This window comes from Dipodomys ordii, unplaced genomic scaffold (genome assembly GCF_000151885.1).
Source record: "Dipodomys ordii isolate 6190 unplaced genomic scaffold, Dord_2.0 Scaffold48, whole genome shotgun sequence".
Taxonomy (NCBI): domain Eukaryota; kingdom Metazoa; phylum Chordata; class Mammalia; order Rodentia; family Heteromyidae; genus Dipodomys; species Dipodomys ordii.
The window spans coordinates 5233748-5261709 of record NW_012267264.1 but is presented as its reverse complement, the minus strand read 5'-3'; the positions used below and the strand labels follow the sequence as shown (position 1 = coordinate 5261709).

At 36.4% G+C, this 27962-nt stretch overlaps 1 protein-coding gene across 1 annotated transcript in view; it reads right to left on the bottom strand.

Moving 5' to 3' along the window:
• Cadps2 (Ca++-dependent secretion activator 2) overlaps window positions 1–27962 on the bottom strand; it is a 436304-nt gene that overhangs the window by 113270 nt on the left and 295072 nt on the right. The window contains exons 13-15 of the mRNA XM_013019914.1: window positions 18304–18440; window positions 15814–16001; window positions 2817–2918 (exon numbers count right to left, since the gene is read on the bottom strand). Of these exons, the coding sequence (XP_012875368.1) occupies window positions 2817–2918; window positions 15814–16001; window positions 18304–18440 (427 nt within the window). The remainder of the gene's footprint in view (window positions 1–2816; window positions 2919–15813; window positions 16002–18303; window positions 18441–27962) is intronic.

Sequence of the window (27962 nt, the reverse complement as noted above, 5' to 3'; positions counted from 1 at the left end):
GGGATTGACCTGAGGATTAGGTTTTAGCTCCATAAAAACTGCACTCGTCACAGAAAAAGTCACAAATGAAGGCTAAGAATATTTACATACTTCCCCCCGCCTGTTTTCTTCCTTCAGAATAATATACTTGCCATTTTATTTGCTATTAAAAATGTCCCTACTTAATCTGGCCTCTGTAGCCTATTCCCCTCAACCAATTTATTTTAATAGAGTTTTCTCTTTGCTTTCTAGAGCATTAGCAAATTAGCAAAGTAGCTTTAATCATTTTGTATACTATAGGCTTAATCCACTTTTAAATAAATCACAAATTGGGTTCTTGTTGGTCCCTCCCCCTGCTTAATCTTTTCAGTGTATTTGCATAATCCATCCATTGTCTTTCGTATTGTTTATTTCCATGAACCTGTGGGTGACACATTTTCTGAATGGAATGTTACTGATCCCCAGATTACAGGGCTCTGAGGTCCCACTGGGTATGTTCAGAATTAGCATTAGCTGCCCACGATGTGTAAATAATTCAGCACATTTACAGAGGACAAGTAATCCTGAATCAATAAAGTACAGAAAATAACTACACAGAAGCTTAATTAATCTTTACAAAACAAGTTTTCCAAGAAAGAGATCATTTTGTTCTACCTTTCAGGATAAATATTTTGGGTTTGTAACCACTCTGATAGGTCTTTACCCAGCAAAACAAATTGGAAAACATTCAATTAATAAATAAGGTTTAACCACGTTTAATAGTTTAGCTGAAAAAACTGAAGTCAACAACATTCTTACTTTGGTAAATTAACTTTCTAGATTATATAAACCCTGTTTATATAGTCCTGTTTTATGGTGAAGTATTTCCTTTTCTGCATCTATTTTTAAATACAGCACTTATTTGTTATCAAAATTATATATGCCTAAAGAGGAAACTCTAATATGCTTTTTTTAATGAAAAACTCTAAGTCCTTCATAATGTGCCACCCTAGCCCAAGTAAATTCTACTCTTAAGATAAAACAGTCAAATTCCAGCTGACTCTTTTTACATTTAAATCTCATATTCCTAAATTGCACTCTAATATTTTCATGTCTCCATTTCCCAGTTTTATCCTACTAACTTCCCACTATGAAGAGAAACCCCTAGCATTACTTTTTCTTATTATTTTACTTTTCTTATTATTTTTTGCAGCGCTGGAAAGAGAATAGAAGGCTTCCCACATGGGAGACAATCGCGCTACTGGCCCTAAGCATCATTTTTTAAAGATAGGTTTGTACATTTAAATCATGTATTTTAGTGAAATTCTGATGTATGTTTACCCTTGTGAAACCATTAGGCAGTCTAATTTCTAACCCCAAAGAATGTCTTCTCATGTAGACATAGGCTATGTCTTCATGTAAACATAGGCTTTCATTTTTCCTGGTAAAATTCCTAGGCCCTTTTGATCATAGATATCTAAACTTTTAAAATTTTGCTAGACAAAGTTTCCAAAGTGGGTGGTATATTACATTCCTATCTAAGCCCTTGAACACTCCAGTTCTCCACATATATTCCAACATTTGGTATGCTCAATTATTTTGTTGCTATTGCTTTGAATTTTTTAGTTATGTCAATAGGTACATGGTGGTACCTACACAGGTTTTGTTGTGTTGTTTTCTTTCTTTTTTATTTTTCTTTAGACAGGGACTTCTTATGAAATCCAATCTGGCCTTGAGCTTTCGGTCTTGCTGACTCTCAGCCTCCCAAGTATTTGGATTACAGGTATGTACTACCACACCTGACTCTAATCATAGTTTTAAGGTGCATTTCTATATTGGGTAATGATATTTCATACTTTTTTTTCTTTTTTTGGGGTCCATCGTGGGGCCTGAACTCTGGGCCTGGGTGCTGTCCCTCAGCTCTTCAGCTCAAGGCTAGCGCTCTACCACTTGAGCCACAGCTCCACTTCCGGCTTTTTTCTTTTTGCTTATGTGGTGCTGAGGAATCGAACCCAGGGCCTCAGGCATGCAAGGCAAGCGCTCTACCACTGAGCCACCTTCCCAGCCCCATACATCTTTTTCCATCATATGTCTTTGATGAGGTATCTATTAAAAATTTTAATTGGAACGATTCATTTTTATATTTAGATTTTAAGAGTTTCATATTTTCTGAATACAATTCTTGTGTGAGATATGTATTGTGTGAGTATTTCTTACTTTGGCTTCTTATTCCTTTAATAACGTCACTGGAAAAATCAAAGGATTTTAATTTTAATGAAGTTCAAGTTAATCATTTCCTCAATCATAAAATCATAATTTTTTGTATATTATTAGAGTATGTTTGCTTAGCTGAAGAGCACCGAAAATTTCTAGGGCTACCGCTTCTAGGCACATATACCTCATAGTTCTAGCATCATTTGTTGAAAAGAAAAAGTACAATTTGCAAGTTCCCATTGTGTTGTGATTGAAAATCACTAGACTTTATACATGTGTGAGTTTGCTTCCAGACTCTCATTTGAGATCCATCTATGAGTTACTATTGCTTTATACATCTTGAAGTCAGCTAATAGCAGTACTTTAATCGTATCCTTTAGAAACATTATGTTAATTAATTTTCCATTTACCTATACAATTGAGAATCACTTTAATGTCTATAAATTCCTACTTGGATTTTTAGTGCAGCAGCACTGGATCAGTACAGTTTGAGAAGAACCGAAAATAGTACTGAGCAGATGATGTGGGACTACTGATAACTACGGAGCTGTAGCAGGGAGACATCATAATCAATTTACAGGAGAATGGAGGACTGAGCAGGATACGAAAAGACAAATAGTGATAATAATGAACAAAATAAACACCTGAAGTGGCTTATCTGATTTTCTAGGAGGGAGGAAAGTCTCTCTTTTATCTCTTCAAATCTTTCTTTTTCTTCCACAGAAACAGTTCCAATTCCATCAGGCCTGAAAAATAAAATGGGAATTGGCAACATACATTGATGAAGTCTTTATATTGATAGATTTTACATACACACATTGCCAAATAATCAAAGAACAGCTCTACTATTCATATTAATGGTGTTCATGGTAAAAATTTAGTGGAGGTATTTGTAGCCAGCCACCTACTTTATGTTTTGACCTAGAATGAATGGAATAGAATTATTCTCTTTTAGACAACCTTCAAAGTAAGAGATAACAATAAATATTTTCCAGATCCACAGAAAACAATGTCTAGTCCTTGAGAATGGCAGTGAAAGTGTTTTATAGTGGTACCAGACATTTGACCAATTAAATGAATAGTGCCTGAATGGGGATATTATAAAAATACATTGAATGAAAGCTACAACATCTTAACTGCTTGTCTTCCAAATGAAAATTAACCTAACATGACATTAGAAATTTAATTTTCACTGCTATAAGGAAATGCTGTGTATATTTGTATATTGTGTATATTTAAATATGAGGGCCAATAAAGATTAAAATGAAATTCACACAGAATATAAGGACTAGTGGGGCTGGGAAGGTGGCTCAACGGTAGAGCGCTTGCCTTGCAAGCATGAGGCCCTGGGTTGGATTCCTCAGCACCCCATAAGCAAAAAGAAAAAAAGCCGGAAGTAGCGCTGTGGCTCAAGTGGTAGAGCACTAGCCTTGAGCTGAAGAGCTGAGGGACAGTGCGCCCAGGCTCAGAGTTCAGGCCCCACGACTGGACCCCCCCCCCAAAAAAAACAGACTATAAGGACTAGTTATGATTCTCTAAAAAAATTTCTAACTAAATATCCCTCTTGGAGAATATGATTTTTGATTACGATTTTAACAAGTACATATGAAAAGTGGCTCTTTTACTATGATTAGAATAAAAATATAAATATGTCTAATAGCAGGGACTTTGAGCATGTTATATATCAATTTAATTATCAATTTTATATATATTAAATATAGCAATCATCTACAAATTCGAGCACACAGATTTAGGCTGTCTGCCTTTATTAACACAAGAAAAAAAACACATTCATCTTACATTTATTTAAATACCATTTTATGTACTTCAACAACCAAATAAGTCTTTTGCATTTGATGACTGACAACAGGTACTTTCACCCTATTGGCTAATTTGTTTAAAGATATACTGCAATTTCCAAAGATGTGTAGTTATCCCAAAGTATTGATTTTACACATAAAATAGAAAGAAAATTATTAAAAGCAAACAAAAGATGCTTAAGATAACTTTGGGAAAAAGAGTCTTATTTGCTGCTTACTATATTATGTGTGTGTGTGAGAGACAGAAAGAGACAGAGACAGAGAGAAAGAAAAATATATGTATCTGTGTTCATGCAAATCTGAGACTTATTAACTAGTTAATTAGGACAAAAGCAACTAGTTTTAAAGCTTTACCTAAATCATATTGACATGATGGCCTCTTGCTTTATCTGAGCATCATTTAAATATGAGAATTTAAGCAATAAAGTTCAGCAACTTGCTACTTCACAAACGTACATGCTGTTAGTATACTTTGAAAACATTTCTTACACTCATAATTCATTTCTTTTCTTTCTTTCATTCTTTTTTTCCCCCAGCTTAAATTTGGGGCTTGGGAGCTGTCCTAGAGCCTCTCTGTGCTCATGGCTAGAGCTCTACCCCTTGAGCCACAGCACCAGTTCCACTTTTTGAGTGGTTAACTGGAGATAAGAGTCTCACGGAGACTTTCTTACCAGGGCAGGCTTTGAACCATGATCCTCAGATCTCAGCCTACAGAGTAGCTAGGATTACAGGTGTGAGCCATTGAAGGCTGGCTCATAATTCATTTCTAAACAAGAAGTACCACTTATTTAATTTCACACTCAGATTAACATATCAATCATATTTATCCTATTGGAATGCACTCACGTTTTAACTATGAAAAAAAACTACTGACAAAATATTGGTCTTTTGGATACCTTCAGAAAGGAAGAAAAGGCCAATGTAGATATTATATATAGTAGTAAACTATGACCTAATCCCTATTCTGTTCATTAATTTAGTAATGGGTTTTTTCATATACCATTTCACAATCAGTTTTCATCAAACAAATTGTAACATAATATCTAGACTAACTTATAAATCAGTACTGACAATGATCATAAAATTCATATGAAAACATTAATCTGGATTAATCTGGTCACTTAGGTACTTAGAAACAATGCCTAAATTATATTATTATTATTATTTTATAGACATCAATAAAAGCCTATATCCTAAGTATAATAGGTTTTTTCTTTGAACATGCCTATGTAACTTTGATTTTAAGAATACAAAGAACAAGAAATGTATCCTATTATTCTGATGACTGAGGTGATGCTTTGGCTTAGCTGTCTGGCCTGTGCCATCTGGTTAGATTTGAGTGCTGTATTCTGTTGAGATCATGCTTCACAGTGGGAGACTAAGAGACCCTGGTACATTAAACCTCACTGGTGTATGCTGCCTGCCTCACCAGATGGAACCAAGAGTAGAAAAGGTAAATCAGGGGGTAGGACTTTCGTGCCAAGTTTCACTGAGATAAGAGCAACAGACATGGGAGGCCTATCAGCTACTGAGTTTAGTACTACCCTTGGCACAATTATGACAGGTTAAAGACAGCATTCAACCATTTACTCTTGCCTTTATTAGCATACTGTTTGTAGCAAACAGGGTTCTGAATGTTAGGTATATAAGGAAGACTTGTAATTTTAATTATTGGGAATGACTGGCAACTTTGCTTCAATCAATTCTAAAAGCACCAAGTTTCTTTTGTGCTAATTCTTGCCAGTAAGTGCAAATACTTCCTGTGCAACTAACATTTTTTTTCCTTGTCATAACTAACAAAAAACAGCAACGATCAGTTGCAGAACTCTAAGGATGCACATAGCATAGCGCTAGCCTAACAGTCCGGTGTCTAGAATCCAAAAGAGGAGGATGTTGAGTATCAGGTTATTTCTCCAAGGTCACACAGCTCAGATGGGAAGTGCTGAAGACTAGACTTGGACTTGAACCTGGATCTTTAACATTCCGAAGTCAGTGCCCTTGGTGACCATGTATTAATCTATCTCCCTTATTTTCACAAGAAATAATGAAACTTAGCTGGGCACCAGTGGCTCACTCCTATAATCCTAGGAGGCTGAGATCTGAGGATCATGGCTGGAAGCCAGCCTGGGTAGGAATGTCTATTAAACTCTTGTCTCCAATAAATGACTCAGAAAAAGCTAAGGTGGTGCTATGTCTCAAATGGTAGAGCACTAGCTTTGGGCACCAAGGGGCCTTGAGACATCACTCAGGCCCTGAGTTCAAGCTCCAGAACCAGCAAAACCAAACCAAACCCAAACCTGAAAACCCATAGATTAAAAAGTCCTATTAGGGGTTGGGAAGGTGGCTCAGTGGTAGAATGCTTGTCTCGCATGCATGAGGCTCTGGGTTCAATTCCTCAGTATCACAAGCAGAAAAAGCTGGAAGTGGCACTGTGGCTCCAGTGGTAGAGTGCTAGCCTTGAGCTGAAGAGCTCAGGGACAGTACCCAGACCTAGAGTTCAAACCCCATGACTGATCAAAATACAAACAAACAAGTCCTACTAAACCACAAAAGCTGTGTCTGAGAAGCAACAATGCTCAAAGGATTGCAAGCATCATTGTTTATAGATATTAACTACATTACTTATTTAAAGAGGAAGCTTAAAAGTCAGTAACATTTAAAGCGTGCTTCTCAAAGACTTAGAAATTCAGTTGAAGATGCTCTCTGTAGAAGTCTCCATATGTTACAAGATATGCAATTTTAGAAGCCTTGAAAGAAACCTAATATAGTGATTTTCAGAAGACTTAGAGTAGCAAAGACTTTAAAATTATATTTTACATAAACTCAGCTTAAATTAATTTCTATTGGCTCTGCCTTGTTCCAGAACAGATAACAGATATAGAACCCAACCATCTTCTCTCCTACTGTTTCCACCATGACTCCACAGAACCCAGCCATCCTATCCAGGGTACCACTGCAGCTTTCTCCATCTTCTCTAGGCCTTTCTTTGTCAAGTACTAGGAGCACACTATATAGGACATCTTTAAGCATATGCATCTTATTGCAAATCGCCTGGACTCAAGGCCCTGTAACGATGACACAATATGAAAGCTGAAGACTTTATACTCATCTACCTAGACCTTACGCGGTGATCTCTGCTTCCTCCCTGACCATCTGCCCTCACCTATCCCTTCATCCTCTCCAACCTCTTCCCTACTACCCAGAAAGAATGTTCAGCTTCAGGATCCTTCCAAGTGCTGTTTCCTTTAACTGGGAGCATTTTCCCTAAATGTGTACCTGCGTGTGCGTGCACACACACACACACACACACACACACCACTGATATTAATCAGAAAAAGACTGTGTTAAAAAGTGGTTATTTAGATTCTAACACAATTTCTTATTTATGTGTTAACTGGAGTTTAACCCTATGGCTGACAATTAAATATTCAGATAGAACTAATGACTAAGATTTGATATTTTCATTTTATCCTGGGATCTGCAGCTATTAAAGTTACAAGATTTCAAATAAAAGGGAAGTCCTCTATGAAAGAAGTCTAAGAAATGAACACATTATAAAACATGATTAAAAGTAGATATACTTCTTTTAGCTACAGATAAAATCAGAACAGATAGGACAGAGAACTTCCTTCTGGAATTACATAGTGGCAAATGCAGTATTTCTGTGTTTGTTATACTTCAAAGATTTGCTTTCGTTGTTTTATTATTCTAGTACTGGGGCGTGGTTTCCTGGGTGGCCTCTTGTGATTTAGTTTTCCAGAGAGAGTCTCACAGTTTTTTTTTTTGTACAAGGCCAACCTCAGACTACAATCTGCTTACTTCTGTCTCCTATGTAGGTGGAATTTTAAGAATACACAACCTTAAAGATTATTCAAAATCAGAATTCTTACAATAGAATCCACTTCTTCCAATACCACAAAACATAGCCCCATGTATACCAATCAGTCCTGTTTAGTTTTAAGAGAAGCCACACACAGAGCATTTTCTGAGAGGCAGATTCATTCACAGACATAATTCATGAAGTTACATATATTAATTTAAAAAATCTCTCCTAAAGGATTTGTGGTATTTAAAAAAAAAGCAAATTCCTTACATATAATAGATATCTTGTCTTGGGCACCAAGTTTTTCAGTGAGTACAACATAAACTCTAAACTGACAAAGATGCTTTTAATGCCTATTCAACACTATGATTTAAGAAAGGTCTAAGAGAAAAATGAGATTAAACTGGATCATAGAATGGCATTTGGGCAAAAACCCCCACATTATTTCCTGTGTTTAAACTATTTGTAGTTCACACATTTTATGATTCCTTTCTACAGTATACCAAAAAGTACATTAGAGGTCATGACACAAATAAAAAACAGTTTTAGTGGTTTTAATACCATTTATTTTGCACACATTTACATAAATATTACTTACTGGCTGTTAAACATTTTCCAAAAGAAATAAGGGACCACGATTCTGAGAAATGATTCAAGTATATAAAATAAACTGCCCAATATCTTTTGAATAATACAAATTACAGGATCCTCTCAAAGTTTCACGTTGTAAATATTGAATATTAAGACATCTGAGATGCTCACTAATAATGAAATCTATTGAACTATGTTTAACAACATTTCCAAAAATTAGTCATAGGAGAGCCTCACAATTCCTACTTAAAAACCATGACTTGGTCTGGATGAGCATTTGTTATGTTACTTACTGTGACATAATAGTATCTTCTATGGTGATTTCCCATTCATTTTTAGCTGGACAGCTTCTAGATACTTGAGGGATAAATGAGTCTTAAATCTGTAGGACAGCCTGGGACTGAGTGCTCAGGAAGTTTGCAGGTTAAATGAATACACCAGGGGTTATCATTGTAGAGTTTATATTGATTCGATGGATTTCTTTCCAACTCTCCCCTCTTAATTGTTTGCCTTGGAAGTTTGGTAATCTTATGTAAAAGCTGATTTGTAAGCAATGAATGAACAAATGCCAAAGTTCATGGAGCTTTTGAGTTTCTTATAGGCTTCTTTTCACCTGCCTTTTCCTCTGAGGAATGTATGACATCTTAGCTTCCTCTAGAGAGAGTGAGAAGGGAGAGACACCTAAAGGATGGTATTTCTGAATTGCCAATTCTGCCTGCAGCACAGCAGGTAAAAGTCACTTTGCACTTCGTGTATTTCCCACCAATATCCATTTGTGAAGAGAATGGAAAGGAGAGGAAGTCACAGCATGAGAATAAGAAATGACAGAACATGATGGGGGAGAAAACAATAATCCCCCCCCTTTTTTTTTGTTTCCTAACCTCCAACACCTCCTATTGTTTCAGTCAAAGTGATCTATCAGTTCTGTGGTCATTTATGACATAATCAGTATCCAGTTACTTCCTCTGAAGTTGTAAAGAGGCAGAGTAAGGAATTAATTTTATTAGTATTTGTTCACTGAGGGAGAAGGAAGGTTTTCTATGAATAATATTTGAGAAAATACAGTTGGAATTCCTTCTCTCCTCTCCCTTCAAGCACATTTCTCCCTTTCCATTCTTTCCTTATTTGGATTTTGTACCACTTTCTAATTTATTTAGAGATTTTTTTTTAAGTATATGCTTTCGTGGAGAAAGCGAAGTCTGATTCTGAAGATACGAGAATATATGATTTAGTTTTTGTGTTGAAGGCACAGATCTTATGATTTCATTTTATGGCATGCTCAGGATAGAAAGGAGTTTGATAGGTAGCTACTCCTCAGACCAAAGAAGCAAAGTTTCTTAGACTAACTCAAGATAAGATACACAACTTTAGAATAAAAAGAACTCAATAAAAATTACAAGAATACTGGTATAGAGAATTCCTCGATACAAAAATTACTGTTTTATATGTATCTAATATTATATGTGAACTAACGTGTATTATATATAAAGGACTTCACACACAACTAAATTTGAGAGAAGGAATTCAGAAAAATAAAGACAAAAATGAAAGTGTACTTAAATATCCCAACAAAACTTAAATGGTGGGCTGCGAAGGTGGCTCAGTGGTAGAGTGCTTGTCTTGCCTGCCTGAGGCCCTGGGTTCGACTCCTCAGCACCACATAAGCAAAAAGAAAAAAGCCGGAAGTGGTGCTGTGGCACAAGTGGTAGAGTGCTAGCCTTGAGCTGAAGAGCTGAGGGACAGTGCCCAGAGTTCAAGCCCCATGACCGGACCCCCCCCAAAAAAAAGGACTTAAATGGTAATAAAATTCTAGCTAGCTTTCTCTGAATCTATAAATGTATTGAGTAATCTGCTTCAGAATTTGGTTCTTAAAGAACTGTGAACATTTTATTATGTTATTTAAATATTTCAAATGATAGAATGGATAGAATCAGGATACATGTCATAATTTTTTCACAAATACCACTTCAAAATCTAAGCTTATATTTTCTCTATAAATTTTATTCATCATAACATATATTAGGATAAATTCCTGGAAGCATGATGCTAAATTAAATCCATAACATTTTTAAGTATTGACATATAATAGAAACTTGTTTGAGAAAGTGTTTCATTTATACTCTGACTTGTAGTGTGTGAAATTGCTAATTGTGAAATGCCTGTTTTTCATTACGCTTTCTTTTTTTTTTTTGGGTCTGGTCGTGGGGCCTGAACTCTGGGCCTGTGCACTGTCCCTCAGCTCTTCAGCTCAAGGCTAGCGCTCTACCACTTGAGCCACAGCGCCACTTCCGGCTTTTTTCTTTTTGCTTATGCGGTGCTGAGGAATTGAACCCAGGGCCTCGAGCATGCAAGGCAAGCGCTCTACCACTGAGCCACCTTCGCAGCCCCCATTACTCTTTCTTACTCTCTCTTCTTTCCTTGTTTCCTTTCCCCTTCCACTTCCCTAGTAGTTCGTGGATCGCTTTCATGACAGGTTTTCTACTGGTTTTGTTGCCTCCTAGGTTCCACAGATGAGAGAACTCATGTCTTTGTGGGACTGCCTCATTCCACTTAACATGATGGTCTTCCATTCCATCCACATGATTACCATAGCTGCACTGGAATTAAACATACTCAACCAGTAAAGTTTGCGCAAATACTATCAATAACACCAAAACAACAACAACAACAAAACATTATCTCTGAAATCTGAAACATTTCTAGTACCATTCTGAATAAGGAAAACTTAACCTGCACATTGTATTTAAACATCTTCACTCAATTTTTAAGCAATACTTTAGCATGAGCAAAGTATTTAAACACTTTTATTTGATCCATTGCAAACCATAGCATAAAAGGAAGCCCGGGTATTATCATAGCAAACAGATGGCAGACTGAGGTACACACAAGTGAACAACACCCATTGTTCAAAGTCAAAGCGCTTAGAAGTAGAAGAAGCAGGAAAAGTTCAGTGCGATTTCTGACATCCTAAGTCTACTATATCCTCTACGGTTTCTTGGCTTTTATTCTTATGTTGTTTTAAAAGGCATAACTAATTCACTTCAGTATTGAACTCAAGGTTAAATAGACATATATTCTGGGCAAGTCTGATTAAGGCAAATTTTGGGTTGTTTCACATTATCTGAAACATATTTAAAAAGAATCTATGATGCAGATTTCAATGGGACTCACTGATACTATACGACTGCTTTGGGCCCTTAACATTGAAGATGAAAGCAAACAGAATTAAATCTGTCAGATCACCCACAGTATCTTCTTAATAATGACATTTGATCTGGTTATAAATCTGCCCCATCTACAATTTAGATGGTATTTATATTTCATTTTAAGTATCCATCCAAGAATAAAGAAGAGTAACAAAAATTTCTGATGATACTCTTTGATGCTATACATACAATTTTATTCAAAATCAAGCATCACTACCTCTGAAGTTAGAATCAAAAGCTGAGGCATTATTTCTGAAGCTATAGTCAAGAAAAATGTTAGCATCTGCAAAACTGGAAGTATCATAATATGATCATCTGATGCCCAGTAGGATATGCCCATACTATGCCCACAGAAGTATAATGTGTTCTCCATAGAACAAAAGCGATTATAATGGGGTATGGTGGCTCACATTTACAATCCAGGGGTAGGAGAGTCACAGCCCAAGGAGAGCACCTGGCAAAGCTAGAAAGATCTTATCTGAGAAACATTTCTTAGAGGGAGGGGTGCAGGGAGTTTTGACAGAGAAGGTGAAACGGGTGGGAATACAGTGTAAATGTATGAAGATGTAACAATGAAATCTCTCCTCTGTATAACTAATAGAAGTCAAGAAAATAATAAATAGAAGCAAAAGACTGGCTGACTTGGTACCAACGGAGGAGCACTTACCTAGAAAGTACAATGACATGAGTTCAATTCCCCAGTAATGGCCAAAAACAGAAGGAGATTATTTTATACTTATTATAAAGATGTTGTACTTTTTTATCTTACACTTAAAAGCCAGCACATCTGAGCTGGCCTTTGTCTAGCATGTACATGTCTAAGATGGTCCTATTGAATGGTAAGAAAATTAATGAATATATTTTATGTCTTACATTGAACCAGGAAATAAAAGCCACTCTGTGTTGCTGCTTAAGTTTTTCTACCCACAGCTTGACTTATAAACCCAAGTCACATAAATACACATATCAACCTAGAACTCTGCCCTGCAAGGTATTGTTTCCAAATCTCTTTTCTCCATCCTGTTAGTCCTTAGTGGCACTCTTGCTGACTGAGTGGCTGTGTGTTATTCATGGGTATGTTGTGGCTATCATCCTATAGGAGTGAATCTGGTTTTGTCCTTGACTCACTTTTTCTTTCTTCCTTTCTCTTTCTCTCTTCCTCAGTCTTGGCACCAGCCAGGCCTTCTGTTTAACTCTATTCTTTTATTTCTGAAACACTCAGCTATTCAGAGAAGATGTATAGATAGCCCACACCTAAGAGTGCTCAATTCTGCGTAATAGGAAAAATTCCACATCCAGACAGTACTGCTGGCCTTCACTTCAGTAGGTAACAAAAGGCAATCCTTCTTCCTTTCAATGCTTGACAGAGGTGGTTCGGAGAACGAGCAAAATGACTCTCTGAATGTATGTCTTGACAGATGTGAAAATGATCATAAAAGACCGTGGAACATACTGAAGAGAAGTCAGACTTGACATTGAAGGTATTTTTAACAAAAGTCTGTATCAACATCAGATGCGGCTCTCATAAAGGGAAGGTTGCTAAGACCTGAATAGTCTATTAGCAAAAAAAAATTAACAGTACGATTGCATACACGCTGAAGCACATCTACTTAGCACGGGGCAGAGGCGGCCCCACAATCTGTTTTGTACACTTTCCTTCTCACAATTTATATCTTTGCGGGCTATGCGTAAAGAGGAGCATAATACAATAATAACAGTAATCAGTACTGAGACATTCCTTATAATGCCCTAACACTGTCACGTTAGTATTTCCTTTTCTTTTTTAGGGGAACACTTTAACATTTCAGGAAGGTTAAGTGATTTGTTCAACCTGAGTTAGTTTGCAAATTTCAGAGCCTGCGTTCCAGCGGCCATCTTCCTCGCTTTTTATTCTGTCACCATGGCCTAACATTTCTGAATACTACTGGTCTCATAATGTTCAGCTTTTCTTAGATAATTTCTACCTTAAACAGGTTCAAATTTCCCTAAAACCTGCACATCTCCTTTTAAGTTGCATGTCACCTACTGTTGAATCAGAGACTAACCCAATGTGCTTATGTTCACTTTAGATTTAATGTGATTCCAGATAAAATAGGCATGAACACATAAACATACTTTAAGTTACAAGTTATTATAAGGAAAACAATAGAATAAAGGCAGAATAAAGGTAACTATAGCAACCTTTGATTCAAAGCAAACCACCTTTCAGGCACAGGCAACAACAGCTCCTAGGTGCGATGTGTCTCAAGCACACACATTTTGGGAGCACATTACCTGAATTTCTTACTCGGTGTTCACAATTTGGTTCTACCTTTCTGTGTCAATAACTAAACTAATCTGATTAGACAATCTTTGGGTTTGTCTGTTTCACTGCAATCTTCCCATCCACTTGCATTTCTGAATCTTGCCTGACATGAATGCTTCTCTTTTGATATCTACTAGTTGGGAGGAATTACAATGGAGCCATAAGACAAGAGCCAGTTTTAGCTGAATGACTTTTGACATTGGCTATTAAAGATTAGCTAACATGACTGCCCCTCATACTTCCATATGCTGAGTACATAGGGTTGTTGGGATAATGGCAGCAACAACAAAAGTAAATATAAAGGCCAAACTAGCAACATTTTCTGAATTTCCAAGCAGACTGGGCTTTGGAATGAATCAACAGCCTAAACAGAGTCTAAGGCTAGGATCTTATGTGGACTGAGAAGTGACAGCTACAGGGATTTCACCAAATTTTACAATTTTTCCCAAATGGGGAAACAAACATTGATTATTTGAGATAAGACAATATTTAAATAAGATTTCTAAGACAGGATAGGATGCCAGTAGGAAAATGGTGGCACAATGATGTAGTATCTGTTTGAATAATCAAATTGAAATTATAGATTTTTTTGGAGAAAAAAAGTTCTAGGGAAAGTCAGGCTGTAGTTATGAGGATGACTGACTGAGTTCTCCTAGGAGAAAATAAACAGTAGGGAGATAAATAAACTTGTATAGACAAGAGAGAAAGGAAAGCCAGAATTAGGGTAGGTCAGTAGAAATTTTTTTTAAAAAAGAGAGAAATTAAAGGGTACTATGGAGATAGAACACTGACATTGGCTACTAATTGGGATTAGGGAATAAAATAAAAAAAGGTAAGTTGAAAACCAATAGGCCATTAATGGAAGTGACAAACTCATATGAAGCCATCCATTCATTCATCAAATTATTATTAAACACTTACTCAGTGACCATCGTGTTACACTTTTTGCCAGGCAGCATGCTAAGAGCTCCAATAGGAATTGGACCTGATTTACTGAAATGTTATGTTTTCTACAAGGGGAGGTGAATGTATCAACAAAGTATTCCAGCTGCTGAGTTTTAGCAGAGTGCAGTTTAGGAGAATTGAGTTGAAATTAACTGCATATGGGGAGGTCATGGGTGAATCTGTGAAAGAGTGAAATCTCTGAAACAGGAGGGGAAGGACTTGAAGGAGATGTGTCATAAAATCCATAATTTGTGTGTGTGTGTGTGTGTGTGTGTGTGTTGGTACTGGGATTTAAACTCTGGGCTTGGAGCTGTCCCTAAACTTTTTCCACTCAAGTCTGGCTCTCTACCACTTGAACCACATCCCCAATTCTAGCTTTTTTCTGGTTAATTGAAGATACTGATTTTCCTGCCTGGGCTGACTTGGAACTGTGATCCTCAGATCTCAGCCTCTATGGAGTAGCTAGATTTCCAGGTTTGAGATCCCAGTGCTCAGCTAAATCCCATAATTTATTTTGCTTTATCAGTGAACAATTACTCCACATAGAACAGCAAGGATCATTAAACATGCACAGAGCTATCAACAAATCCCCCTCAGGAACACATATGCATGACAATAGAACCATCAAACACTTAAAACTCTAAAGATCTCCATACCAGCTAGTGCAGAAGAACTCCTAGACAATTTCTACTCTCATATATTTTTTTTCCTCCTCTATCTCTCAAGTGGCTTTTTTTTTTTACAGCAAAAAGAAATGTAAAGTGCAGCTCACCTAATTCAATAGCATATTGATGTACATTTTTCCTTCATTTTTTTTCCTTATAAGAAGTATTTGCTATTTAAAATCCGTTACTAGGTGATAATGCTAAAGCATATTTCTCTCTCTCTCTCTCTCTCTCTCTCTCCCAGTCAACCCTATACCTTTCACTGTGCATTTGCAAGTCAAAATACCTGTTGCCGTGCACGTGAGAGGCACAGAATGCAAAGCTGTAATGGAGCAGGGTTGGGTCAATGACAGCACCGTTTTCTGAATGTTCCATCAGCTCAGTAAGGTAGCAGAGATGTCTGTGACAACCTCTCACACCATAGCGGGCACAATACTCATCTAGGACAAAGACCTGGCCAGGGCTAAACCAACCCTGCAAAAGAAAAAAAAAATGTTCTCATCAATAAATACTGAGTTTCCTTTCTATAGGCACTAGCAGGCATTATCAGAAACAGCTGAAAGAGAGAATCTTTAGGTATTTATTGGTGATGTGTTTTTTGGACTTTTTCACAAGATTTAATATACTCCATTTTGGAGCTAATTTGGGATACTGGCAACTTAATATTCTCTCTTGATCCTTGGGACAATGAGTCAGGGAACAATGAGTGGGCAACTTGTTCTCCACTGACATTCAAAGCTACTCTAATTTAGTCAATGATTTCCATTTGCCAGTCACAAAGAAGGATATTCTACAAACTTCAATCTCTTTGTAAATCAACTGTAAAGAGAAGAGCCAAGCAGAGGCTACTTTAGCCATTACCTATTTTCTAGGCAAGCACTCTACCACTAGCCACATTCCTAGTCCCCATTACCTATTTTCTGAAAGCATTTCGTAAATGGTACTCAACCGACATTTCAGTAATTTTAGCTGTGAATGTACTTAAAATACCATTTCAGATATTCCTCTAATTCTGTGTTTCTATGATGACTATAGCAGAGATAAATATTCTCCAATAGTAGATTCTTGTCCTCCTGAAATGAGAGATTGGGCTGGGTGAGTGCTTTAGTTGCCAACTGAAGCAGCTGGCAGCCTGCTTGGTTTAGAGGGCAGGGTTAGGTAGACCTGGTTCATAAAATACCTTCACTGACTAGATTAATTTGCACAGTTAGTTAAAAAACACAAAGAAAAAGACGTGACAGTTTTAAAATGAGGCAGGAAATTCATGAAAAAGAGTTAAAGAAGAGACAGAAAAGAAAAGAGAAGGCTTTAAAGAAATAGAGGAACAGGGGGAAAAAAAGACCAGCAGAATCCTTCACTACTGTGGAGGTAGTAAAGGCATCCACTTTATGCATGGTAGGTAGTGTGGTTTGTGTATTACAGATAAAAGTAAAGGGATGTTAAGTGAATTGGCTAAGATGACAATGCAAATTAGCTGGTGAACCATGATTTACATGCAGTGTGCAGCTCTGTTTGCATTATGCTCACTCCTAGCTAGGTGGAGTAGAAGTCACCCTTCAGTATCATCATCACTGAAACATGGGGTAATCAGTAAGATGGAAACAACTTTTGGTGATGGCATCACTAGCATTAACAAATCACTCTGAGCGGAACCTACATGGCACTTGTCTCTTATTGGTGTTCTCTTCATGTGTACCTATACAAGGACAGATTTCATGGGACTCTGTGATCATTTATCTTATTTTCCCTGCAACTTCAAAATTTCAGTTGAATCTGCTTGTTACTTATAGGATACTAATTAATAACTATTTCATAAATAAATTAATGAAAACTTAACGTGATCATAGTGTAAATCAATTTCCTCATCTCCTCAAGGTATCCCTCATAACTGTCTAACCTCTTACTTTAAAGAGAATATAACACTGCATTTAGTTACTAATGTTCATTGTTTAAGAAACTCAAGTGGCAATATAAAGAGGCCTATTCTGGCTGGGAAAAAATGCACAGAAATGTCCATTCTCAATATTTAACATTTGGAACGGCACCTAGGATTCTTAGACTATAAAGTTTAATCATTACATTTGATGGTGTCAAGCTTTCTTTTAAATAGAAATGGCATTTTTTATTTTCAATTGTGATTATACTTTCAAGATAAGACCAGGCTTCATGTTAGCTACGTAATACCCCTTCATTTGGAGATGAGATGAAACTTTGAATAAGTCTACCATGTTGTTCCTTCCACTCTGTATGTGTGTGTGTGTGTGTGTGTGTGTGTGTGAGAGAGAGAGAGAGAGAGAGAGAGAGAGAAAGAGAGAGAGAGAGAGAGGGAATGAGAATTTGGGTGTGTTTCTATCACTTGGGTTGTTCTTTTAAAAATTAAAGGGAAAATTTTGCAAGGTATCTGCATCTGGGGAAGAAAATATAAACTTTAATGTCTGGGCAGGTAGTAATAAATCCTATAATAGAAGTTTCTTTATTTTTCCCCCCCAATCTTTATTTAAAGCTTTTTGCTATCATGTTATCTTCTTTGAAAAATCAGGTAAAACACAGTTCAGTATCTATTTGAGTCTAATTCCCTTCTCTATTGAGTGGCACAGCAGTGGTCTTCAAGAATATATAATCTCTAAATTAAGAAGCAATCAATTGGAATCCTTTATCACTTGATCTGACTTGTTATTAAATGAGTCAGGAATAAAATATTAGTTTATAATAAGTATTTCTCTGTTTCGTAAGTTTTTTATTCTAATATATAGGTGATTAGAGAGAATTTGCTCACCAAACAAGAGTAGGAATCATTCAGTCTGTGATCCAATGTCTGTCTCTGGAGTATTCTAAAAAGGAAGGCGTGGTCAAGCTTGCAAGGACTAGCAGAAATAAACTCATCCATACCATGTTTCTGAAAACGGTCTGCATCTGTAAATTCAGAAAAAAAACATTGATAGTACATTTTATTTTTTGTTTAATGGTAAATACAGTTTTTGAAGAACATAGAGCACATGCCTCAGGGTAAAAGAACAATATCTGCTATCAAATAAAACATGATACAGAGAATCCAGCAGATTAATATAACTTGCAAATTCTTGAAATCCAAATTAAAGCATCATGTAAATACAATTCACAAATCATTGGGAACAAAGAGATACTATTTTCCTTCAAATTATTTCTAATACCTATCAGAGGGATAATCTTATTCTTCGACTTGAAGCAAAGTCAGTCTACTTAAAATATATTTACTGAAGGCAAGGACTGGAAAAAAACCTAGGTCTACTGATGAAAAGCAGCAATCATGGCCGGAAGCCTGCTTTCCAAATGGCAAACTGGGGCAGAAATGAACACACAAGCTTCAGCTGGATCAGTTCCAGTCTTCCTTTTTTGTATGGAGCTCTTAATGGGACCAACCTTAATGCAGAAATGGCAATGAACTCTCTCAAGCTTCAAGTTTAAGAGACATAAAAAAGGGAGCATCATGTTTGTGCAAATATGCAGACAAAGCAAAACGTCCCAAATGGCACTTCAATCAAAGGTCCACGTTTATTGTTCTTTACAGATTGCATCTTTCAATGCCTATAGACCCTGCGGGTTTATCAAAAGGCAAGCTTTTATGATTGCTTTCATTAATGGTATGTTTTGTCAAAGTCTTCAATGTGATTTACTAAATATATCGAGAAAAAGCCACACACTACTAAAAGGAGTGCTGGGGTGTTACTACATTAGCTCTGCTAAAAAAGACTGCATATTGGGCAAGCAATCAGTTATCAGGATAAAAGTAGACTCTTCTCACAATGGCAAAGCTGAAGTGCCATTGTTCCTTAAAACTCATACATAGATGTCTTTCCTGTCATCACAAGAAAAGCAGTTCTAAATGAAAGCTAAGTGTAGCTTCTAAAATCTACGTTGTACAACCCTAAAACTGTAAAGGGAAAGAGACAAAAGTTTATTGATTAAACCCAATTATAGAGTCAGGCTCATAATAAAACTCAATATTGATCTGTGGACATGATGCTAACATAATCAGTCACATTTAGATATTTAGCCCAGATCCTATTGATCCATGTCAAGTTCAACTCTCAGCCATATCCATGGATGGGAGAACTACATAATTCAAGCTGAAGGGTCTTCAGAAACCACATTTTCAAAAAAGATAAGAAACTAATGTATGTTCCACATTGATAATGGTTATCGAAAGGTGAACATGGCAAGGAAGCCATGGATGACAGTTCACTGAAGACATGAGAAATGATACTGTGATCCATGGATAAAGCAGCAGATATTTTCCTTTATATTTAATGATTACTTCCTGAACTATTATATGCATTACACTGGCTAAATCAGTATTTACTGGATGAATACAAAAATTAGACTGCTTTTTCTAAACCAGGAAACGAGACAATTGAACTCCTCCTTGTCTTTTATTTTTCTCCCAGAAAGTATTTTAATATAGTTAAATATATAAAAATCTGAAAAAAATAATGAGTCAGATAGGATATTAAAATAGGAGAAGTACATTAAAACATGGAAGATCATTTTATGTTAATGAACTTATCATACAGTTTTCAGTTTTCAAAATCTGAAAATGCTTTTAGTATTACTTTTATGAAACAATCTTAGTTATAGAAAACATCTGCTGAATTTGATTCATTAGTTCCTCCCCAAAAGAAGGTCAGACCAAGCAGTTAAAAATAACACTCTTTAATAGCTTGTCTGTTGAGAACAGAATATAACAAATTTATGAGGAAAATTTCACTGTTCTTTTACTCTAATGGTTTACAGGAGCAATTTTTCTTCTAAAAAATCGGCAGTCTTTAAATAAAAAATGAGTTTTTGGAGAAAACGAGACTAAAGTTCACTTCTAAAATTAAATTAGTTTTTGGATTTAAAAAAAGTCATTTCTTCATGAAATACAACTTGAAACTGTATTATTTACTAACACGACAAATGAACACATGGATGGAAAATTACTTTTAAAACAATTAGATTAGTGATAAAAATTGTATTCATTTTAAGTCAAAAGTATAAACTCTAGTTTGACATTGAGAAAAATGAAACAGTCTAAAATCTTCACTTATAAAAGAAAATGAAGCCAGGTTTGGGTGGTTCATGCCTGTGATCCAAATTACTTCTCTGAGAATTGTTTAAAGCCAGCCTGGGAAGGGAAGTCCTTGAGAATCTTTTTTTTTTTAATATATATTTTTATTGTAAAGATACTATACAATGGGTTACAGTTACATGAGTAAGGTAAGGAATACACATTTCCTATGGAGCATCGTTACCTCCTTCTTTGTTTTTCCCCTACCATCCTTTCCCTCCCCACCTCCCTACCTCCCCAACTCTTCCCACCCCCTTCCCCGAGGTTGTAAAGTTCGTTTTCAACATACTGTCTTGTACATCTTATCTCCAAATAACAACCCAGAAGCCAGAAGTGAAGCTGTGGCTCAAGGGGTAGTGTTAGCTTTGAGCAAAAAAGGTAAGGGTCAGGGACATTGTGCATGCCCTTGAATTCAAGACCCCAGTATTGGGGTGAGTGTGCACGTGCGCATACACACACACACACACACACACACACCCACAGAGAGAGAGAGAGAGAGAGAGAGAGAGAGAGAACCAGCAATCTTTTTAAGGCCATTGTTTTCTGAAATTGAAATGTGTTCTTAGGGATTATTTCACCTTCAAAACCCAGGCTGTAAAGACCTAAATCTCTCTTCTTTCCCTGTCAGACAAGTGCACTCAAAACTTTTGATGAGAAGTATGTACTACTAGAATTTTGGTGTTCATGATTTTATTAAATAAAAAATTAAGGCCATAATTTTGACCTTCTTATGACAGAAATCTTTTCCTTTGTTTTCAGTACAACTTTATTTATAATGAACACTTGCTTTACTTTGTTGTCCTTGTGTTAAACAAAAATAATAGTAAAACATACTAATGAATAAAATATATCAGAAAGTAAAGTGCATTACAATAGCATTAAGACTTGAGGAGAGAAGTTGATGTACAATATTGAGAGTTTCTCTCTTACTTTTCTTTATTTATTTGGTGCTAGGCATAGAACATAGAACTCTGGACTTATACTTGCTAGGTAAGTGCTCTACCACTGAGCTGTATCTCTATTCCTTCTTTCTTGTTTTTAGAGTACACGTTATTTTACATATTTGAGTTTAACAATATGATGTTAGAGAATACACAAATGGTTACTAACATGAAACATATCAACATATACCTCAATTTGTTACTCTTGTGTGATAACAGCTGCTAAAATCTACTTAAGTTACCAAAAGCAGCTAATGTAATGCAACTTTTTTTTTCCTTTTGCCATAATGCTAAGGCAAGTGCTATCATATGGAGCGCTCCACCTCCAGCCTGGCTATTTTATTAAGTCCAGTTCTGTTCATTTCTGACACTATACTCTACACTTGTTCATCATATATATCAGTTAAGCAACCTTGTTCACTTTGACCTACATCCTTAGATTTCTTCCCCTATACATCTTTGATTTTAAAATTCTCTCATGAAGTAAAGTTAAGCAGGAAGTCAATTACCATTATATTTTGTATAGTTTTTTTGTTTTCATAAAAGCACATTTTTACATAGTTTTATGTTGCCATAACATATTTATATTTTACTTTATCCTCCAACCCTCAGTACTGAGATTTGAACTCAGGGCCTCAAACTTGCCCGGCTGGCATGCTACTTTTTTTTTTCACCTCTTTATATCTTGAGTCATACCTTGGACCCAGATTTTTACTGGTTAATTGAAGATCAGTCCCTTGGACTTTTCTGCCCAGGCTAGCTTACCCCGATAATTCTCAGATCCCCCTGAGTAACTAGGAATACAGGCAGGAAAGCCACCAATGCCTGGCTTACATTTTATGCATAAAGACACAGAAGGCCTGGCACTGTGGCTCAAATGGCAGAGCACTTGTCCGAGAAGTATAAGGCCTGTGTTCACTCCCCCAGGACTGCGAAAAGAAAACAGACAAAAAAGAGGCATCATCCGAAAAACCTGCTTTCAATCAATTAGCATGACCAAATTTGGTACTTTAAAATAGGTACTATCAGATTATCTTCAAATAATAGTTGTTAGAATGCCAAATTTTTAATAGAGAACTATTCATGGTACCATTTAAATGTTCTCTTATAATGGCAAGTTTCAGTTCAGTTTATCTTCTGAGTCAATGTAAGAAAACAATGAAATCAAGCTAAGGAGAAATGAGCTTAAATAATGTGCCACAATTCTGTCAAAATTGTGATGATTAACCTGTGGACTAACTACAGATGTGGGACGCGGTAACTGAGGCTGTTGATGCAGTTTCTGTGGCAACCGTTGGATATATGCTTCGGCATCTTCAGGTGGTTCTGTCACCAGGTGTGCTAACAGTGGACAGAATAAAGCTTAAATGGAGAAAGATTAGTATTTGCTCAAGATTTAAGAAGTTACAGAGGTTTTATTCAAGTGAAACTTGAACATATAAATTTCTCATTAGAGTAATAGCTGTAGGGAGTCTGGGAGAAAGGATATGGGGTTGAAGGTATCCGTTTAAACTGTTAACATTGATTTGAAACTAGCAAGCCTATATAGCAATGGTTGCAAGCACTTATCAGCACTCTAATGTCCTCCATCCACTGTGGGGAAGGAGGAAGTTTGGGAGGTACTGACCACGGTCAGCCAGCACTGTGCACTGCAGAGCCCAAATTCTCAAGAAGGCATCTAAAACAGAGTTCAGAATGTGAGATGCTTCCCCTGTTTTCAACCATTTCTAATGTTGCTGCTTTTGTTTGTTGCTGTTTCTGCTTCCTCCACGCGCTCTGATTGTGGACAATCAGACGGGAAAGGACAGAAGGGGGGAAAGAGGTGCTCTGGAGGATTCAATCGCCGTTGCTGAGATCACTGAGGGATGCAGAAGTGGGACTCAAGCATATTATAAGGCCCAAGAAGAAGCTCCTAGCCAGGAGCAGGTCTCCTCTGTAAAATTTTGGGCATAACTAAAGTAGCAAATGAACTGACTGAAATGCAATGCATCCTTCCCTGTCTAGCAGGCTTGCCTGCAGGTGCAAATACTACTATTCATTCTTGGTTGTATATTTCTTTACAACAAACTCTCAGAGAGCTTAAAAACTTGCAAGAATTTAAAAGTGCCCCAAGGGAGGGGGTACCACTTCTGTTTCTATTATCAGCTATGTGGCATTTAATTAGAAGTGGTTTAAGTTTTAAAATTTTATGTAGATCTAGCCAGGTGCTGGTAGCTCACACCTGTAACCCTAGCTACTCAAGAAGCAGAGAGCTGATGATCGCCGCTCAAAACCAGCCTTGGGAAGAAAGTTGGTGAGACTGCTATCACCAGTTAACCACCAGAAGACCTGAAGTGGCACTGTGGTTCAAAGTGGTTGAACACTAGCCTTGAGCAAAAGAGCTCAAGGACAGCATCCAAACCTTGAGTTCAAGTCCCCTGATTGACCCTCCCAGTCAATGCATTCTTGTTTTTTATGCATGTTTTCTAGTGAAGACCAAATAGTAATGGTTGATATGTCATTTGTTCAAAATTCAGTTATGGAAACAAATCAATTTTTTGCTTTTCTTTTTTAGGGGGGCTGGGTCTGAGGCTTGAATTCAGGGCCCAGTACTATCCGTGAGCCATTTTTCTCAATATAAGCACTTCACCACTTGAAGCACAGCTCCACTTCCAAGTTTTTCTGGTAGTTAATTGGAAATAAATCTCACAGCCTTTCCTGCCCAGGCTGGTTTTGAACTATGATCCTCAGATCTCAGCTTTCTGAGTAGCTAGGATTATAGGCGTGAGGCACTGGTGCCTGCCTTTTTAGATTTTTGTTGCTTTGCTCAAAATGGGGTGACATTGATCAAGATGAATTGTACTCTCAAACTGACATGTTGAACTGAAACCCCTTTATACAGCCACTTAAGGATAACTAAAAAAAATGATCCTGACATATGGATTTATATATCTGTTTTCTGTAGTTAATAATAACACAGAAGCAATATTTTCATATATAAAGTGAAATCGATACATAGAGAACTGGAATTGCAAATAAGCAAAAGCAAACCAATATGGATAATTGACAAAAAAATATACTCAATGTAAAGGAAGGCAAATGCTTCCACTATGGAGTGTGGAATGTTACATGCTAGATGCATCAGAAAAGTAAATTCATGAAATTAAGTGGAAGTTTATACTTCTATTTAATGATATAAAATATTTAGCCTAAAAATAAAAAAGATGGAAGCTTTGGTAATTCACTTTAGACATTAATTTATTATTGAAAATCAGATACTGCATGATCCTGTACCATGTGCATATGCATTGTCTCATGTTCCCAGATCACTAAGAGAAAATGAAATATGGAATGTTTTGGGGTTTTTTTTGTTTTTGTTTTTTTTGGGTCTGGTCATGGGGCCTGAACTCTGGGCCTGGGCACTGTCCCTCAGCTCTTCAGCTCAAGGCTAGCACTCTACCACTTGAGCCACAGTGCCACTTCCGGCTTTTTTCTTTTTTGCTTATGTGGTGCTGAGGAATCGAACCCAGGGCCTCATGCATGCAAGGCAAGCACTCTACCACCTTCCCAGCCCATATGGAATGTTTTGGGACAGAGGGAGCAAACAAAGGTAAGGAAAACATGCATGTCAGTCTGGAGAGGGAGTGTACATGTTAGAAATGGGAAAAGTTGTAAGTAGTACATCAGTCAACCCTTCAGCTCATCATACTTCCCAAGAAGTTATATACCTACTGAATCATGAAAAGAAAGGAGTAGCATATATTCTGTTAGCATTTATATCTATAAATATGTATTTGTAGTTATAGCTTCAAAAAGACAAGGTTTCTTCTCATAAATTCAATTTTGTAGATTTATGACTTTTGTTTTGACTATTCTTTAACATTCAATGTGTTTCATTTCAAAACTTGTGTTTTTCACGAACGGTGTAAAATAACATACTTCAAATAGAACTCAGGAAATAAAAAGGCAGCAATAAGGCCTTCCAATGAAACTCATCAACCATGAGAATGTAAGATATGAATCTTCCTATTCTTTTATTTTATAAATAAGCTTGTTAACATAGTAAAAATAATGTTATGTGTATAATGAAGCTTTTTCTTCACTTAAAATATACTATTTTTTGGCAAGTTATTAAGTCTTTGTAACCATTTTTTGTACCTGCATAAATGCTTTATGAGAGGTTGTGTCTACTATTCCAGTGTAGAAAATACATATTCAAATTGTATAAATGACAAAGCTGATGTAAATGTTCTGAACTAGACCACAGGGTAGGACACTGACCCTATAATCTAGATCATGAATTAGTCAAGCATAGAATCAAGACAATCATTGTAAAATATTAAAAAAAAAAAGAGAATGAAAAGAACAGAAATACTTACCTTTACCAGCTACAGGTCAGCAAAGAAAGGAGAGAGAATATTTAAATAAGTTAGGTATACACACATGCACACATATTATATGAGTAGCTGTTTAAATTTTATATTACTTTCTCAATTTCTACGGATGAGTCCAAAGGTGGATCTGACAGACTATCTGGAAAGGAGAAGAAAGAATGCTAAAGCAGCTGAGCCGGGAAGGAAGGCTCTGAACTAAAGCTAATTAGGGGCAATTCAGTGGCAATTCTCTGATGGAGGTCAGGAATAGCATTCTCTTGATCAGGAAGAAAAAAGTTTCCTTTTCTTTTGGCAGTACTGGGTTTTAAGGCCTTATGCTTGTTCCGCCGTTCTGTAACACTCCTCAGTCCATTTTTCAGATAGATTTTTGTTTTTGTCTGAGGCCAGATTTAGACCATGATCCTGCTACCTGTACCTCCTGCAGAGCTTAGATCAGTTCATGCATATGTGCGAAGTATGAGAGTAGGGAGAAATCAGTGTTCAGGAGTAATGACAAGGGTGTCCAAATTTCACACAGCCTGGAATCCGGCTTGTTTCCAGCAGTCACCATATAAAAATCTCATAATTCATAGCTTATTATTTAGAATGTTAAGGTTTGTGGTCCAGAAGTGGAGAATTCTAAGCTGAGATTAAAGACAGCTTCTTCTACTCAACAAAACTTAGATGCAAAGCACAAAAGGCTAGAGCCATTTATCTGCATGTCTGAGCAAAGCTTCATGATATTTTCATGAAGAAACCTACAATAAGAAATTATACTATGCTTTTTCAGAAACTTTCATCATAAAGAAGATCTTTATAGCAATTAGAAAGAAAAAAAAGAAAACTTGTATAGATGAACAAATCCAAATGACAACACATCTCATAGGATAAACAAAATACAAGCTAGAAGAAAGGTGAGAAATTATCTTTAATGTACAAAAAGTATCTTTCAAATGCAGGTAAACAAAGACTTTACACATGTAAAAGAAGTTGAGAGAAATAATTACTGAAAGGACTATAATATATGAAAAGTCACAAGGAATTGTTCACAAAGCAAACTATACAAGAAAAAAATGCAAAGGGCAAAATAGGCAGGACATCTTCAAAAAAGACTCAACTTGGAGGGCTTACACCCACAATTCTAAGAGTTACAAAGCTTCCATAATTGAGACAATACCAAGATAAACAACTTGATCAAAAGTAAACTCATATTGTCAGTTGATTTTGGCGAATGTACAAAGCCAACTAAGTGGGTAATAACCTTTCCAATTCATGAGTATCCATCTGAGACCCAGAAGCAATGATGTACATGTCAACATGTAGAAAGGTTAACTCGAAATAGGTATACAATGTAAAAGTTAAAACAAATAGTTCTAGAAGACAGTACAGGAGAAAACCTTTGTGATTCTATGTTAGGCAAAGAGTTCTTAATAATAACACCAAAAGTATGTCTGCTTAAAGAAAATAGAAGCAAGATGTCCATAATCTTAACATGTAGGAAGATAAGGCAGGAGAATTGTGAGTTTGAAGCCATCATGACTCATAATACATAAAAAAAAGCAAATAAGAACAAATAAACAGATGAACCTTGGCAAAATTAAGAATTTCTTCTTTTGAAAGATGATATTAAGAGATATGAAAAGACAAGCACAAATGAATTGAAAATATTTTCCAATTATGTATCTGATAAATATTAAGCCTTTAAGGAACTCTCAAAACTAGATTATAATAAGAAAAAAATTGTTACAGTCTAGGCATGGTAGCATACACCTATAATCCCAGGTACTTGGGAAGTGAAGACAGCAAGATTGTAGTTTGATACAAGACTGGCAAAAGCATGAGCTATTATTGAAGAAAAAAGAAAGGAAGGAAGGAAGGAAGGAAGGAAGGAAGGAAGGAAGGAAGGAAGGAAGGAAGGAAGGAAAGGAGGGAGGGAGGGAGGAAGGAAGGAAGGAAAGAAGAGGGAGGAGGGGGAAAGAACAAAAGAACCTAGTTATAAAATAGGCAAAATATTTGAAGAGAACTAACAAAGCAGATAAATGATAATCAGATAACA